General features: G+C 42.0%; 1 protein-coding gene across 1 annotated transcript in view; it reads left to right on the top strand.

Annotated features, from left to right (window-relative positions):
• Nucleotides 1-11,412: 11,412 nt before the first annotated feature.
• The window catches only part of LOC134302380 (myomegalin-like), a 64,050-nt gene continuing 60,879 nt past the window's right edge, over nt 11,413-14,583 (top strand). Inside the window, exon 1 of the mRNA XM_062987462.1 lies at nt 11,413-11,620. Within this exon, the coding sequence (XP_062843532.1) occupies nt 11,571-11,620 (50 nt within the window). The 5' untranslated portion in view covers nt 11,413-11,570. The remainder of the gene's footprint in view (nt 11,621-14,583) is intronic.

The raw sequence follows: 14,583 nt of genomic DNA, 5'->3' as shown, positions 1-14,583 counted from the left end.
CATTATCTTGACATAATTAAAAGTAAATTATTCCTAATTTTATTTTTCAAAAGTTAAGATGGTCAAAAGAGCCCGCAATTGAAGAATCACCCAGCTGCTGGTTACACAAGATTCATCAGTTCACAAATTTAATGTCAAACAGTCATGGACAATTTAGTATCACCAGTTCGCCTCACTGGGCGGCACGGTGGCTCGGTGGGTAGGTCCTGGGTTCGATCCCCAGGCATGTTCTCCCTGTGTCTGCGTGGGTTTCCTCCGGGAGCTCCGGTTTACTCCCACAGTCCAAAAACGTGCAGTCAAGTTAATTTGAGACACTGAATTACCCTATAGCTGTATGTGTGTCTGCCCTGCGATGGACCTGTGATGGACTGGCGTGTCCAGGGTGTTACTGTGTGCCTTACTGTGTGCGCCCATTGAAAAGCTGGGATAGGCTCCAGCATGACGTGTGTTTGTTTGATTGATAATTAGGATTTTAACGTCACGTTTTACACTTTGGTTACATTCATTACAGAACAGGTAGCTACTGATTACACAAGATTCATCAGTTCACAAGTTTAATGTCAATCCCCCGGCGGGGCGGTCCGGGTCCTTTCTGTGCGGAGTTTGCATGTTCTCCCTGTATCTTCGTGGGTTTCCTCCGGGAGCTCCGGTTTCCTCACACAGTCCAAAGACATGCAGTCAAGTTAATTGGAGACACTGAATTACCCTATAGGTGAGTGTGTGTGTGTGTGTGTGTGTGTGTGTGTCTGCCCTGCGATGGACTGGCGTGTCCAGGGTGTTACTGTGTGCCTTGCGCACATTGAAAAGCTGGGATAGGCTCCAGCATGACGTTTGTTTGTTTGTTTGTTTATTAGGATTTTAACATGTTTTACACTTTGGTTACATTCATAACTGGAACGGTAGTTACTCATTACACAAGACTCATCAGTTCACAAGTTTAACGTCAAACAGTCATGGACAATTTAGTATCTCCAGTTCGCCTCAATGGGCAGCACGGTGGCTAAGTGGGTAGCACTGTCGCCTCACAGCAAGAAGGTCCTGGGTTCGATCCCCAGGCGGGGCGGTCCTTTCTGTGCAGAGTTTGCATGTTCTCCCTGTGTCTGCGTGGGTTTCCTCCAGGAGCTCCGGTTTTCTCACACAGTCCAAAAATGTGTGTGTGTGTGTGTCTGCCCTGCGATGGACTGGCGTGTCCAGGGTGTTGCTGTGTGCCTTGCGCCCATTGAAAAGCTGGGATAGGCTCCAGCATGATGTGTGTTTGTTTGTTTATGAGGATTTTAACATAATGTTTTACACTTTGGTTACATTCATGACTGGAACGGTAGTTACTCATTACACAAGATTCATCAGTTCACAAGGTTATATCAAACACAGTCTCACTTGCACGTCTTTGGACTGTGGGAGGAAACCGGAGCACCCGGAGGAAACCCACGCAGACACGGGGAGAACATGCAAACTCCACACAGAAAGGACCAAGACAGCCCTACCTGGGGATCGAACCCAGGACCTTCTTGCTGTGAGGCGACAGTGCTACCCACTTAGTCACCGTGCCGCCCCAGCATGACGTTAAAATCCTAATAAACAAACAAACACTTTTGAAGAGCTTATATGCTGAGTCCTTGTTGGGTTGTTTACCTTTGTTAGCTTTAGCAACCCTTATAATTCGTTTCAATTTAACAAATGTATCTTATGACTGGTGGTGTAGGTCTCATTCAAGTATACTGTACTGTATATTAGGGTTGAATTGAGAGGTGTGGATATTGTACAAGTGCAGATGGGGGCGGTGTGAAGGTTCATTCTCTCTGTACCGCGGATTACTGTTAATCTGTAGAAGAAGAATAAACCACAACAACTGATGCCTTTGTGTTTGTATTGCTGGTTAGAAGGTTGATTAAATTACAGCTCTGCACGGAGTAGTAATCTCAGCGTTTACTGTGCGGTTTAGTTAAATAAAGTGGTAAAATGGAGCAGAATGAAGCGGTGAGATCTCTGATGTGCAGTCTGACTTACATGTTGATGAAGCGGCGGAGGGATCTGAACAATGCTGAGAGCCGCAGGAGACACGAAGCGGAGAGAAGAATCCGCCACAGACAGTATTTTCTACAGAGACACCGCAGAATGCTCATGGTAAGCGAACTATTTTTGACAGTGTAGCTGTAATTGTAATACGGTTTGTCTTAAAATCGACTTAGACCTGTTATCCAACAGTGTACTAATTCCTATTATACATATAAATATCTTCCTAGGACTATTTTTGTTTTGCAGTCCAAAAATGAAAGGAACACCTTTCTAGCAGTGTACCTCCAACCACCATCCGTCCAAAACATCACTGGAACAAAACCTATAACCATGAACCATACAAAAGTCTTTAAGGAACCTCATTTTGACAGTGTATTTGTTTATTTATTTATTTATTAGGATTTTAACGTCCTGCTTTACACAATTTGGTTACATTCATGACAGGACAGGTCATTTCTGGTCATTTTAATGTCAAACACAGTCATGGACAATTTTGTATCTCCAATTTACCTCACTTGCACTTTGTCACTTGTCTTCGGACTGTGGGAGGAAACCGGAACTCACGGCGGAAACCTTTGCAGACACGCTCCACCTGGGAATCGAACCCTGGACCTTCTTCCTGTGAGGCGACAGTGCTACCCATGACGGTGTACCTCTCTAACTTTTGAAATTCAGCAATTCTTAAGGATATTCTTTCTAACTAGTTTACCTAGAATTCTTGGCTGTCAAAAATCTTTGAGGAACTTGTGTTCTAATATTGTACCTACATGGTTATCCATCAAAAGAACTAGATGTACTATCAACATCTAATAAACCTTTGTGGAACCCATTTTTAGGAGTGTAACTATTTTTGTAACTGTTCTGCATCTATTTGTTGTGGATCATTTTGAAAAGTCAAGTCTTTAGGAAGCCCATTTAGCAGTGTAGCTATACCTGTTATACTTTAAAGTAACTTTTAACTGTTAAACAGTATACCTATAAGTATTTGATGAGCCTTTAATAAAAGTACACTTATTGTGTATCGTTATTATTCCAAAGAACCCTTTAGGAACATTCTAAACAGTTGACCTAGAACCGTATTTAAAGAAGTGTTATACATTTCAATAATCTTTAAGGACTGTGTTTAACAGTGTACCTAAAACTGTTATCCATCTGAAGAACATTTTAGAACCTTTTTGTTTTATAGCATACATAGAACTTTTGTTTGCTTTTATCCAGGACAGGGAATTATTAAATTAGATCCAGTCAGTTATTGGATTTTATGTACAGTAATCTGATAAAGCCTCTTGACTATAAGATAAGCATTCAGCACTTGATACTAGTACTAGTAATTGGATCTCTTTGGATTTCTATTTATGTGTATGGATGAAACATCTCATATTACTGTGTCAAATAGTATGCTATATTAGTACGTTTACCTATTTTGTCACTGCTATGTAGTAATCTGCACCGGCAGTGGTGTATGTAATCCTCTAACAAAATAAACTACATAAATGAGACACTAGCACATTAATTGTACTTTTACAGGCCAAAGGGCTCTTCAAATTTTCAAAATGTCAAATGATTTCTTTTTTAAATAATGTCAAATCCAAGGTAAAATCAACTATGTCTATGTAGCACAATGAGATTATGTATAATTATGACACTGCAGCTATTTATACTGTAAATAACATCAATATATGTCATTTATGGTTCCATTTTATTGTCTTTTAATAATTAGTACTTATGTATGAGGTAACAGAGCTGATGTTGTGTATGTTTTACATGCAGTTAAAGTTTACACCAACTTAGGACATTAGAACACTTATTATGTCATCAAATGTTTCAAATTTGTATGTCTTTTGCATCATGGATTTTTTTATATTTATTATTTTATATTCTGAACATAAAACCCAACTTCATTTCTTTCTTCAGATGCTCATAACTCAGTGCACACGCCCCATAGGAGTCGCACGCACTCGTGCATGGACCAACACTGCAAGCACCGACTGGTGGGAGCGTGTGGTACTCACAGAGTTCCAGCCCTCTGATTGGCTGGAGCGTTTCCGCATGAGCAGAGAGACGTTCTTCCACCTTTGCAACAAGTTGAGGCCTTGGCTGGCACGACAGGACACCTGTCTGCGCCCCGCGCTGGCCCTCGAGAAACGGGTGGCTTTAGTACTGTGGCGCCTGGCTTCCAACGTGGAGTACCGCACCATCGGGGAACTGTTCGGTGTTGGACGGTCCACTGTGTGCAAGTGCGTAAGAGAGGTGTGCCATGCGATTGGCGCCACTCTGCGCCCACTGTACCTTCGTGAACCCAGTGAGCAAGAACTGGAGGACTCTGCCCGACTGTTCAGCACACGCTGGGGCTTTCCGAATTGTGTGGGCGTTGTAGGCAACCTCCATGTGCCTATTATTGCGCCAGCCATCGACGCAGATAGCTATTGGAACAGCCGCGGCTGGCATTCAGTGATCACCCAGGGTGCTGTTAATGGTGTCGGACAGTTCTGGGATGTGTGTGCAGGCTTTCCAGGTAGCACTGATCCCACAACCTTACTGCAGAACTCCTCTTTGTGGGCACTTGGGCGCGAGGGCAGGCTCTCTCCGGAGTCCATGCCTCGAAGCTTGATGGGCAAAAAATTAGGCTCTGTGGTCTTGGGCGATGCTGCATACCCTCTCCAGACCTGGTTGCTGAAAGCTTACAAAAAGTCTGACAAGCTTACAGTTGGTCAGCGGGCATTCAACAAGCGCCTCGAAAGAGCCCGCACCATGGTGGACGAGGCCTTTATGAGACTCAAGGCTCGCTGGCAGTGCCTCCTGAAGAGGAACGATTGTCATGTAGACGGGGTACCGGCTATGATCGTGGCGTGCTGCGTGCTACACAACATGTGTGAGGTGCATGGAGACGAGCTGGCGGACGAGTGGCTGGAGGCAGCGAGGCGTGATGAGAACCCGAAGCCTGTGCACAAGGTACTCGCTTCGGACGACGACCCGGCCGGGCAGGAGGTGCGGGCGCTGTACTGCGAATATTTCCTCCAGCAGGAGAATCAGCAGAGCCAACAGCAGCCGAATCGAGCCTGAGGTTTCATATGTAACATTTGAATTTTAAAATGTTCACAGTACTGGGAATGCTGGAGAAGCGGAACCATTAAGATCAGTCAGACTGAAGTGGTTTCCATTGACAGTTTGTGTACTTTGTTTTACTGTGATGTTTTATTGCCTATTTATGTCCGTCCATTAAAACCAGTGATGAGCGATCGTCCCTGACTTTACATCTACAAGGTGGACCAACTAGGTAGGAGTGTCTAACAGAGTGGACAGTGAGTGGACACTCATACCAGCACAACACACACTGACCCACCATCACCATGTAATTGTAACTGCAGAGCTAAGAATGATCCACCACCTAAATAATACCTGCTCTGTAGTGGTCCTATGGGGGTCCTGACCATTGAAGAACAGGGTGAACGCAGGCTAAAAAGGTATGTAAAGAAATAAATGGACTACAGTCAGTAGTTGTAGAACTACAAAGTGCTTCGATATGATAAGTGGAGCTTATCACTGCTTTTTCCTGGTCAGGATCACAGTGGCTCTGCTTTTTCGGGAAACACTGGGCACAGTACAGTGACACACCCCAAACAGAACGTCAATCCATTGCAAGGCTTTGGCCATGTGACCCAACTTAGCTGATCATGTCTGTATGTAAAATTGTCTGACATGTTGATAGCACCACTGGGGATTTGAACCCCATCTTTATTTATTTATTATAATAATTATAATTGATTCTTATTATATTCGAATATTATTATATTCTTCTTCTTATTATATTTTTGTTATAGTTACAGATTCGCAGATCTTGTTTGCGTAGTCAATCTGCTCCTAGGGACCCCTAGTGGTGCCCAAGGAGGGGGTGACTTGACTGACACACACTGCCCCCAATGCGTCCACAGTCTACTGATCCCTTCTTATCTTCTTATACACCCACACATCAGTGGATTTGCACATGAGGCCGGCTTCACGCACAAAGAACCACGCCCCGACCTCTGTGCTCCTCAACCTGCGTTCCTTTCACAGTCCCACCCCACCCCTCTGTTAAATCCGGTCTTTTCCCACCCTAGCAGACTGGAGGTCAATTTGTCTGTTGCGGGCATGGACATTAGGCATTAATGCCTGCTAGAGGGCGCCCAGCCGACCGGTAGCGGAGCCGAGACTCGAACCTGGGAGTTCAGAATCTCGGTGCTGGTGTGCTAGCGATTTATCACGCTGCGCCACCTGAGCGTCCCTTGTTTGTTAATGTTGACAGTTTTGTGTGTACGATTAGCTTCATTATGTAAATTCATCACAGTTGCGATGTAATAAGATGTGTATTTATTATCCAGTATGTTTGTATGTTGTACTGCGCTGTTAGATGTCACATCCCATGAGCTGACAATAAAAAAAACATGTTTAAAAAAATTTCTTTGCTACTTGCAGGCTTTAAAATGAACCAAAGCAAGGGAGAGTTCAAGTGTTCTAAGCTGCTTGACTGGAAAAATTACAAAAGGGGCTAATTCTGACTGGTTGTAGATTTTTATAAGGGTACAGAAAGCACCCCCCTTCCCAAGTATGTGGCTTAATGGGCCTTCAGTAAATCAACCCTTATTGTGTTTGATTGAAAACTGGTGTTAAATTAATGTCGTCCCCACCTTTCGATCTTTGGCACAGAAAGAAGATATGAATTAGCATTTGTAGTGGTTTTTATAAATGGATACATGGCACTGGAGTGCGCTTCCAGACAATAAAAAATCATGACTCCATAATGCATTAATTAAAGGGAAGCAAAAATCACACTAATCACACCAAGAGAGACATCAGTGCTCTTCTCATATTTGCGAAAAAGGATGCAGAATGATTCCCAGGACCACCACAGAGCAGGTATTATTTGGGTGGTGGATCATTCTCAGCACTGCAGTGACTGAGAATAGTCCACCAACCAAAATATCCAGCCAACAGTGCCCTGTGGGCAGCGTCCTGTGACCACTGATGAAGGTCTCAAGACGACCAACTCAAACAGCAGCAATAGATGAGCGATCGTCTCTGACTTTACATCTACAAGGTGGACCGACTAGGTAGGAGTGTCTAATAGAGCGGACAGTGAGTGGATACGGTATTTAAAAACTCCAGCAGCGCTGCTGTGTCTGATCCACTTATACCAGCACAACACACACAAACACACCACCACCATGTCGGTGTCACTGCAGTACTGAGAATGATCCACCACCTAAATAATACCTGCTCTGTGGTGGTCCTAACCATTGAAGAACAGCATAAAAAGCAGGCTAACAAAGCATGCAGAGAAACAGATGGACTACTGTCAGTAATTGTAGAACTACAAAGTGCTTCTGTGGATCTGATAAAATGGACAGTTAGTGTAGAAACAAGGAGGTGGTTTTAATGTTATGCCTGATCTGTGTATATTTTGCACATTTTGACAACCTGAATGACTTGCTTTCACTCGCTTAGGAAATTCTCAGGAAAATGTGATGTCATCTGTCCATGAGCGAAAGCTGAGGCAAGTCGTCTGATAGCAACGTGGTGGGACAGGATTTAGATTGTTTAAGACATCATCAGTGCTTTAAAACATGCTGTGGTTGTAAGAATGATGCTGTTCGCTCAAATGAAGCAGATTAATTTTCAAGCAGCTTATAATGCTGACCTTCAGGATACAGCCAGGATTATCACATTACAGATTGTAGAGTCCAAACAGACGAGGCTACTCGTTACGATCTGCTAGAATCTTCTCCGCTGGCTAATTTTATTCATTGGTGATTTTCTTACCTCCAACTCTGAGCAGACATGCTGCACCCAGCAATGATCGGGGTTGTGGTGTTCAACACTGTTTTGATTGTGATGGAGTGGACGTATATCATGGGCCAGATCATGAGACTGGATGATGATGATTAAACACAAAGGTTTGGATGTTTAAAGAGAGTAGAGTGCTTGTAGATCGGAATATTAGGGTATTAAGGTAAGAAAAAATATTATTATTTTTTAATGTATAGAGTAGTTCTAGTTAAAAGTAATTATGTGCGTATTTTTATTTATGTTTATATATATTTACAATTTATTTACTGTATTTACACCAACCAGCCATAACATTACAACCACCTCCTTGTTTCTACACTCACTGTCCATTTTATCAGCTCCACTTATCATATAGAAGCACTTTGTAGTTCTACAATTACTGACTGTAGTCCATCTGTTTCTCTGCATGCTTTGTTAGCCCCCTTTTATGCTGTTCTTCAATGGTCAGGACCCCCACAGGACCACTACAGAGTAGGTATTATTTAAGTGGTGGATCATTCTCAGCACTGCAGTGACACTGACATGGTGGTGGTGTGTTAGTGTGTGTTGTGCTGGTATGAGTACTGCTGGAGTTTTTTAAATACCTCACTGTCCCTGCTGGATTGAGAATAGTCCACCAACCAAAAATATCCAGCCAACAGCGCCCCATGGGCAGCGTCCTGTACCCACTGATGAAGGTCTAGTAGATGACCAACTCAAACAGCAGCAATAGATGAGCGATCGTCTCTGACTTTACATCTACAAGGTGAACCAACTAGGTAGGAGTGTCTAATAGAGTGGACAGTGAGTGGACACGGTATTTAAAAACTCCATCCACTCATACCAGCACAACACACTAACACACCACCACCATGTCATTGTCACTGCAGTGCTGAGAATGATCCACCACCCAAATAATACCTGCTCTGTAGTGGTCCTGTGTGCGTCCTGACCAGTGAAGAACAGGGTGAAAGGAGGCTTCTATATGGCACACTACAAAGTGCTTCTATATGGTAAGATGGACAGTGTGTGTAGAAACAAGGTGGTTTTAATGTTATGGCTGATCAGTGTAATATATATAATTTAAAATCTTAAAATGTTGGTCCTCTTTGAGACCTGAATTTAAATTTTTCATCTACTCCCTTCTTCAACTTCAGCTGTGCAAAATTTATGAACTATTATGATCAGAAACATGATTGATCTGTTCTGAGATGGCTGACTTCAATGCTATAAAACAGGGTTGGGAAACCTTTTACCCACTGAGGGCCAGATTAATAATTACATGTCTGGTCCCGGGCCACAGACTACAATGATGCAACATACAGCCAAATAATATAGGCTTTATAAATACATGCTGATGGTATGTAGTGTTTATATTTGATCTCAGACTTACCTTATCATACTTTCAATGTGACGTCTCATCTAAAGCCAGCGAGTAAAACTCGAAATTGCATTAATTGCATAAAGTCCAGACAGTAAAATCTAGGAAATATATGGCGGGCCACATATGATTGAGCGGGGGGCCGTATACGGCCCGCGGGCCGGAGGTTCCCCACCCCTGCTATAAAAGAATACACTGGTCAGCAGAGGTCACTCTCTTCTCTATTTCCTCACCCAGCACCATGGCAGAGCCTCTTCAACCCTTAGATCTTCAGTCTCCAGCAGATGACGAGGTGTTTTTTAAGAACTATGTCCCACCAGCCCGAGATGCCATTCATCTGCCCATTCATGTCCTTTACATGCTTATTGCAACTGTTGTCATACTCATGACCCTTTACGCCATCATCGGTCACCTGATCAAAGATCTCATCCATGATTTTGCAGGTAAAGCCATTTAGCACCAGCAGTGTCATTTATCTACAGGATATGTCATTTCATGTTAGCATTCGGGTAATTCTGATAATCAAGTTTTATATTAATTACTTGTCTTTTTACTCCGTTTGACTATCCTCAGATTGGCTGTTTGGAGAGCAGCCAGAGGAGGTGAAGATAAACTTCTTGGAGCAAAAGGATAAATTCATGGTGGACTGGTGTCCTGAAACGAGCCCCGAGCTGGAGGAGCTGGCCCGAGCAGAAGAGATCAAAGTGGTCATGGAGAGCAACAATCGCCTGCCTGCTATCTGGGTCATTTCAGGGACCGAGCCACGGCCTCCACGTGCCGGACCACGCGTGTCATTTGATAGAAACACATGAGCCGTGTCTTACCTTCTATCCACTCTGCACACCACCATGTTCCTAGCGACCTGGACTCAAACCTCACCTCCTCACCTCGCCTTTGTTTTTCCTGAACCTTCCAAAAACATGCAAGGGGATTTGCTGCAATGACCTGCAATATACTGGCACCCTAATGGTCAGTGGTGGGACAGGCACTGCCAAAACACACTGGGCGCAAGGTGCCAGTATAATGCAGGTCACTGTCCACTCACTATTTTACTCAAACACAGGATAATTTCGGTTCATTATCCATGTTTAGTTTAGGTACATTACCTTTGTTTTGGGAGGTTGGATAAAACTGATTGTGAACTGAATGTGACTGGGGGTAAGAATTCAACCCAGTTCCGTAAGATCCATGTTCTGTGCCACCCTGCCACAGTTAAGGATGAACTGTGGAGAATTTTGAAACGACAAATGTGACCCCATACAGTTGCACATCTTACCAACATTACAAAGTGGTAAATGCTTTACTGTCCCAACTTTTTTTGGAATGTGTTGCAGACCTGAAATGCAGGAATGGATGTTTACTTATAAATGGAACGAAATATCTCAGGTTCATCCTGTCTGCAATGAAATAAAAGTCAAAGTCAATGTAATAAAAAAACCTCTGCTTTTTATTATTTGCATTTTTCATGCTGTCCCAACTTTTTTCTGATTTGGGGTTGTACATTTCTGGTAAGATACTTGTACTACTGGTATTATTTAGGTGGTGAATGATTCTCAGCACTGCAGTCACACTGACACGGTGGTGGTGTGTTAGTGTGTGTTGTGCTGGTATGAGTGGATCAGACACAGCAGCGCTGCTGGAGTCTTTAAATACCGTGTCCACTCACTGTCCACTCTATTAGACGCTCCTACCTAGTTGGTCCACCTTGGAGATGTAAAATCAGAGACGATCGCTCATCTATTGCTGCTGTTTGAGTCGGTCATCTTCTAGACCTTCATGAGTGGTCACAGGACGCTGCCCACGGGGCGCTGTTGGCTGGATATTTTTGGTTGGTGGACTATTCTCAGTCCAGCAGTGACAATGAGGTGTTTAAAAACTCCATAAGCATTGCTGTGTCTTATCCACTCATACCAGCACAACACACACTAACACACCACCACCATGTCAGTGGGGGTCCTGACCAAAGCATGTAGAGAAACAGATGGACTACAGTCAGTAATTGTAGAACTACAATGTGCTTCTATATGGTAGGTAGAGAGAGAGAGAGAGAGAGAGAGAGAGAGAGAATGAGGGGGAGGTGGTGGGGGCGCGAGCTGACAGGAGGCTCGCGCGAGATAAAGGACTCAGCATCCTCACGTGTCCCCCCCCCCCTCCTCCTCCCCTCTCTCTCTCTCTCTCTCTCTCTCTCTCTCTCTCTCTGTTCGGACCGACAGTAACAAAATGTCGAAGGTTCTTTTACGTTAAAAACTCGCTAACATTTCAACAAAAACACGAATTCTGTTGTTTTAAGACCCGAGAAAACGGAATAGCGCAGATATGTAGTAAAACTGAGTGATATTGGGCCGCAAACCGCCCTTTCTTTCTCAGGATGGACTGGACTAATGATACAGGGACACAGAACTGGCCGACAAACCAAAGGTAACGGAGCTTCTAGAAATTTCTAGCAACCTTCATGTACATAACATGTATGTATATAAACAGCCGAGTCTGCTTTGTCTTAGTCTCAACCGTTAATTTTGTGTCTTTAGCAGCATTATACAATTACTGCAGGCTTTCTTTTTTATTAATGTTACTATTTATTATCTCTACACCTCACTTTTAATACACTAAGCTATTAAAATAAATAAATAAATAAATAAATATAGCCCTGAATGTTTCCCTGTACACTACTACCAGTCATTTCTAACAGTGATTGATTGCGCTTTCAATGTGATTGGTCTACGAGCGAGTGTGATCACGTGACATTCCAGGACGTTCAGAATGCTGCTGTAAAGTGCGTGCTGATTTGGGGCGAGTTCAAAATAGCTCCTGTAACCCTTTATAGGCGCACTACATTGTATCATCAATACAGGCTTCTACACTATATGCAGTGCACTATGTATAACATTTTTAGCAATTTTGGATTAGATCCAAAGTCACTGACAGATCCCTATACAATCCTCAGCAGTGACATCAGCAGTGTTTTGAAAAAACATTAGAAGGTTTGTAAATAATAATAATAATAATAATAATAATAATGAACAAAAACACAATGGTTTGAAATAAATATTTTCAGGGATTCCTTATTAAAGGATAATTTATGCCTTTGATATTTATAGACTATGACAAATACTCACTCATCTACTTATCCAATTTGGCATGGGGGGTATGGGTGCTGAGCCTATCACAGCTTTTCAATGGGCGCAAGGCACACAGTAACACCCTGGACGGGGCGGCAGTCCATTGCAGGGCAGACACACATATACACACACACACACACACATATACACACACCCATTCACCTATAGGGCAGTTCAGTGTCTCCAATTAACCTGGCTGCCTTTTTTTGGACTGTGGGAGGAAACCGGAACTCCCGGAGAAAACCCACGCAGACACGGGGAGAACAAACTCCCCACAGAAAGGACTGGGGCGCCCCGCTTGGGGATCGAACATATTAATATTCGAACATAACATACTCATATTAATTTACTCATCTAGGAGCGATTTAAAGCAGCCAATCCACCCTCTTTATCTTTTAGGAGATCACAGTATACTAAAATTATTTCATTGTCTTTCACATTTGTTCCTTTTAGACACCACAAATAAATAGGTTTAGTACTTTGTTAGCATTTTTGGCATTTACAGCTCTTACCTGCTTTTTTTGGTAAATTTTACCAACATTTTTGTTGTTTAATTCAGCTTCAAGGTTACCTGGGTCCCTATAAACAAGTCTGATTTTAAATGGAATTTTAGTTAGACAATGCAGACAGCTTCTTTTAGTTCTGTTGTCTTGTTGAAAGTAAAATTAAAATACATAATTGTGATTATATGTGTCACTTGTTATAGCTTTGATGAATTAAAGTATGTTTTATGTGTTACATTTAATTGTCACTGGAATTTTTAATTAGTTCTTGCTTGTTTTTATTATTGGTTGGTTTTATTAGGTCTTATCTATTGTAGAGTTTATTTTTATATATGTGCTTTTATTCTGAATATGTGTCATTTTGCTTCTGAATTAAAGATCTGTCGGCTGTTTTTACTGTTGAGTCTTTGTTCACAGCTTAGTAAGGTTTTTGACACCTGAGTTCCAACTGACCTATTTTTACTAGCTGGGAAATCTAGCCACCTGTCATTGTTTTCACAGCTGTTTGAGTAGGATACAGCTGTTTAAACAAGTGTGATAGAGAGATTCTTACACAAATGACACAATTACACTGACCATAAGCTGGTTGGACATCCCAGTCAAACCACGGGCATTAATAAGTATTTGTTTCTCCAGCTATAACAAGCTTTTGACATCATTTTGAAGTGTCTGTGTGAATTTGTGCTCATTTAAAAGGTCCAGTATTGTTGTTGGTCAGGATGGCCTGGTACATTTAATTTAATTTAATTTCTAATTTGTACACGTGTTTTGTACTGTAGGCCTATTATTGTTATTTATTAATGCATTAATGCATGTTTGTTTTCAATCATGTGACCTGTTGTGATTCAGAGAACGCTGTTGGAATTTGCGTACCACTGGTAAACATAATGAGAACCCTGTTGAAAATTGCGTACCACTGGTAAATATTAGTGTCAGGGCAGATGGGCATGATTCTTTGATCCAAGCCCATTGCCAATCTCCACAACAGATGGGTCTGTTGCAGGTATATATTTTCACTTTCTGTATTGTCCTAAGGGTTGTGGTGAGTCTGTTCACATCTGTAAAGACTGAGTGCAAGGCAAGAACACACCCTGGACAGGGCAAGGATCTATGTTAGGAAAACACATTCATTTACACTCAGGTACATTCCACTGGAAGCTTTGCTCTGTAAATCCTACTTTCAATTCAGAGCTGACCTATTTTACACAGGCCTACTTTCAATTCAGATTCTCCAACAACCTTCATTTTTCTTCACTAACAGACCTAAAGAGACATGCTAGTGCTGGGTGTTTGTAATATTCTATTCCTAGATGATAGAAACATGTTTACTGGTTGTTGCAGGACAGGTTGAGAAACATGAGAGTGGCATTACACAGTGTCATGACCCAAAAAAAATCACATTTAAACACAAGAATTTATTGTCTGCCAGATAGCTATCTTGTACAATGTGATATGTACTATATATATATAGTTAAAGATTAAAGATTCTAATTAATCACATTTAATCGCAAACTAATAACTAAGCAAAATTTGAACAGTTATGCAAATTTTTTATTGCAAGAACATGTTTACCAATTAAAACATTCATAAAATTATGATACAATTATTCAATCAAAATTTTTTTTAGAAAGTATAACAAACAAGCAGAAATTGAAAAACGGCTTTTATTTAAATTTTCCGAAATTAACATTTTTTATCAGTTCAACCGGAAATAAACACACAAGCGCTGACGTGTACATTTGCTTCATATATTCAGTGT

Source organism: Trichomycterus rosablanca, chromosome 25, assembly GCF_030014385.1.
Source record: "Trichomycterus rosablanca isolate fTriRos1 chromosome 25, fTriRos1.hap1, whole genome shotgun sequence".
NCBI lineage: Eukaryota > Metazoa > Chordata > Actinopteri > Siluriformes > Trichomycteridae > Trichomycterus > Trichomycterus rosablanca.
The sequence above is the reverse complement of the archived record's forward strand: the minus strand, read 5'-3'. Positions and strand labels throughout refer to the sequence as shown.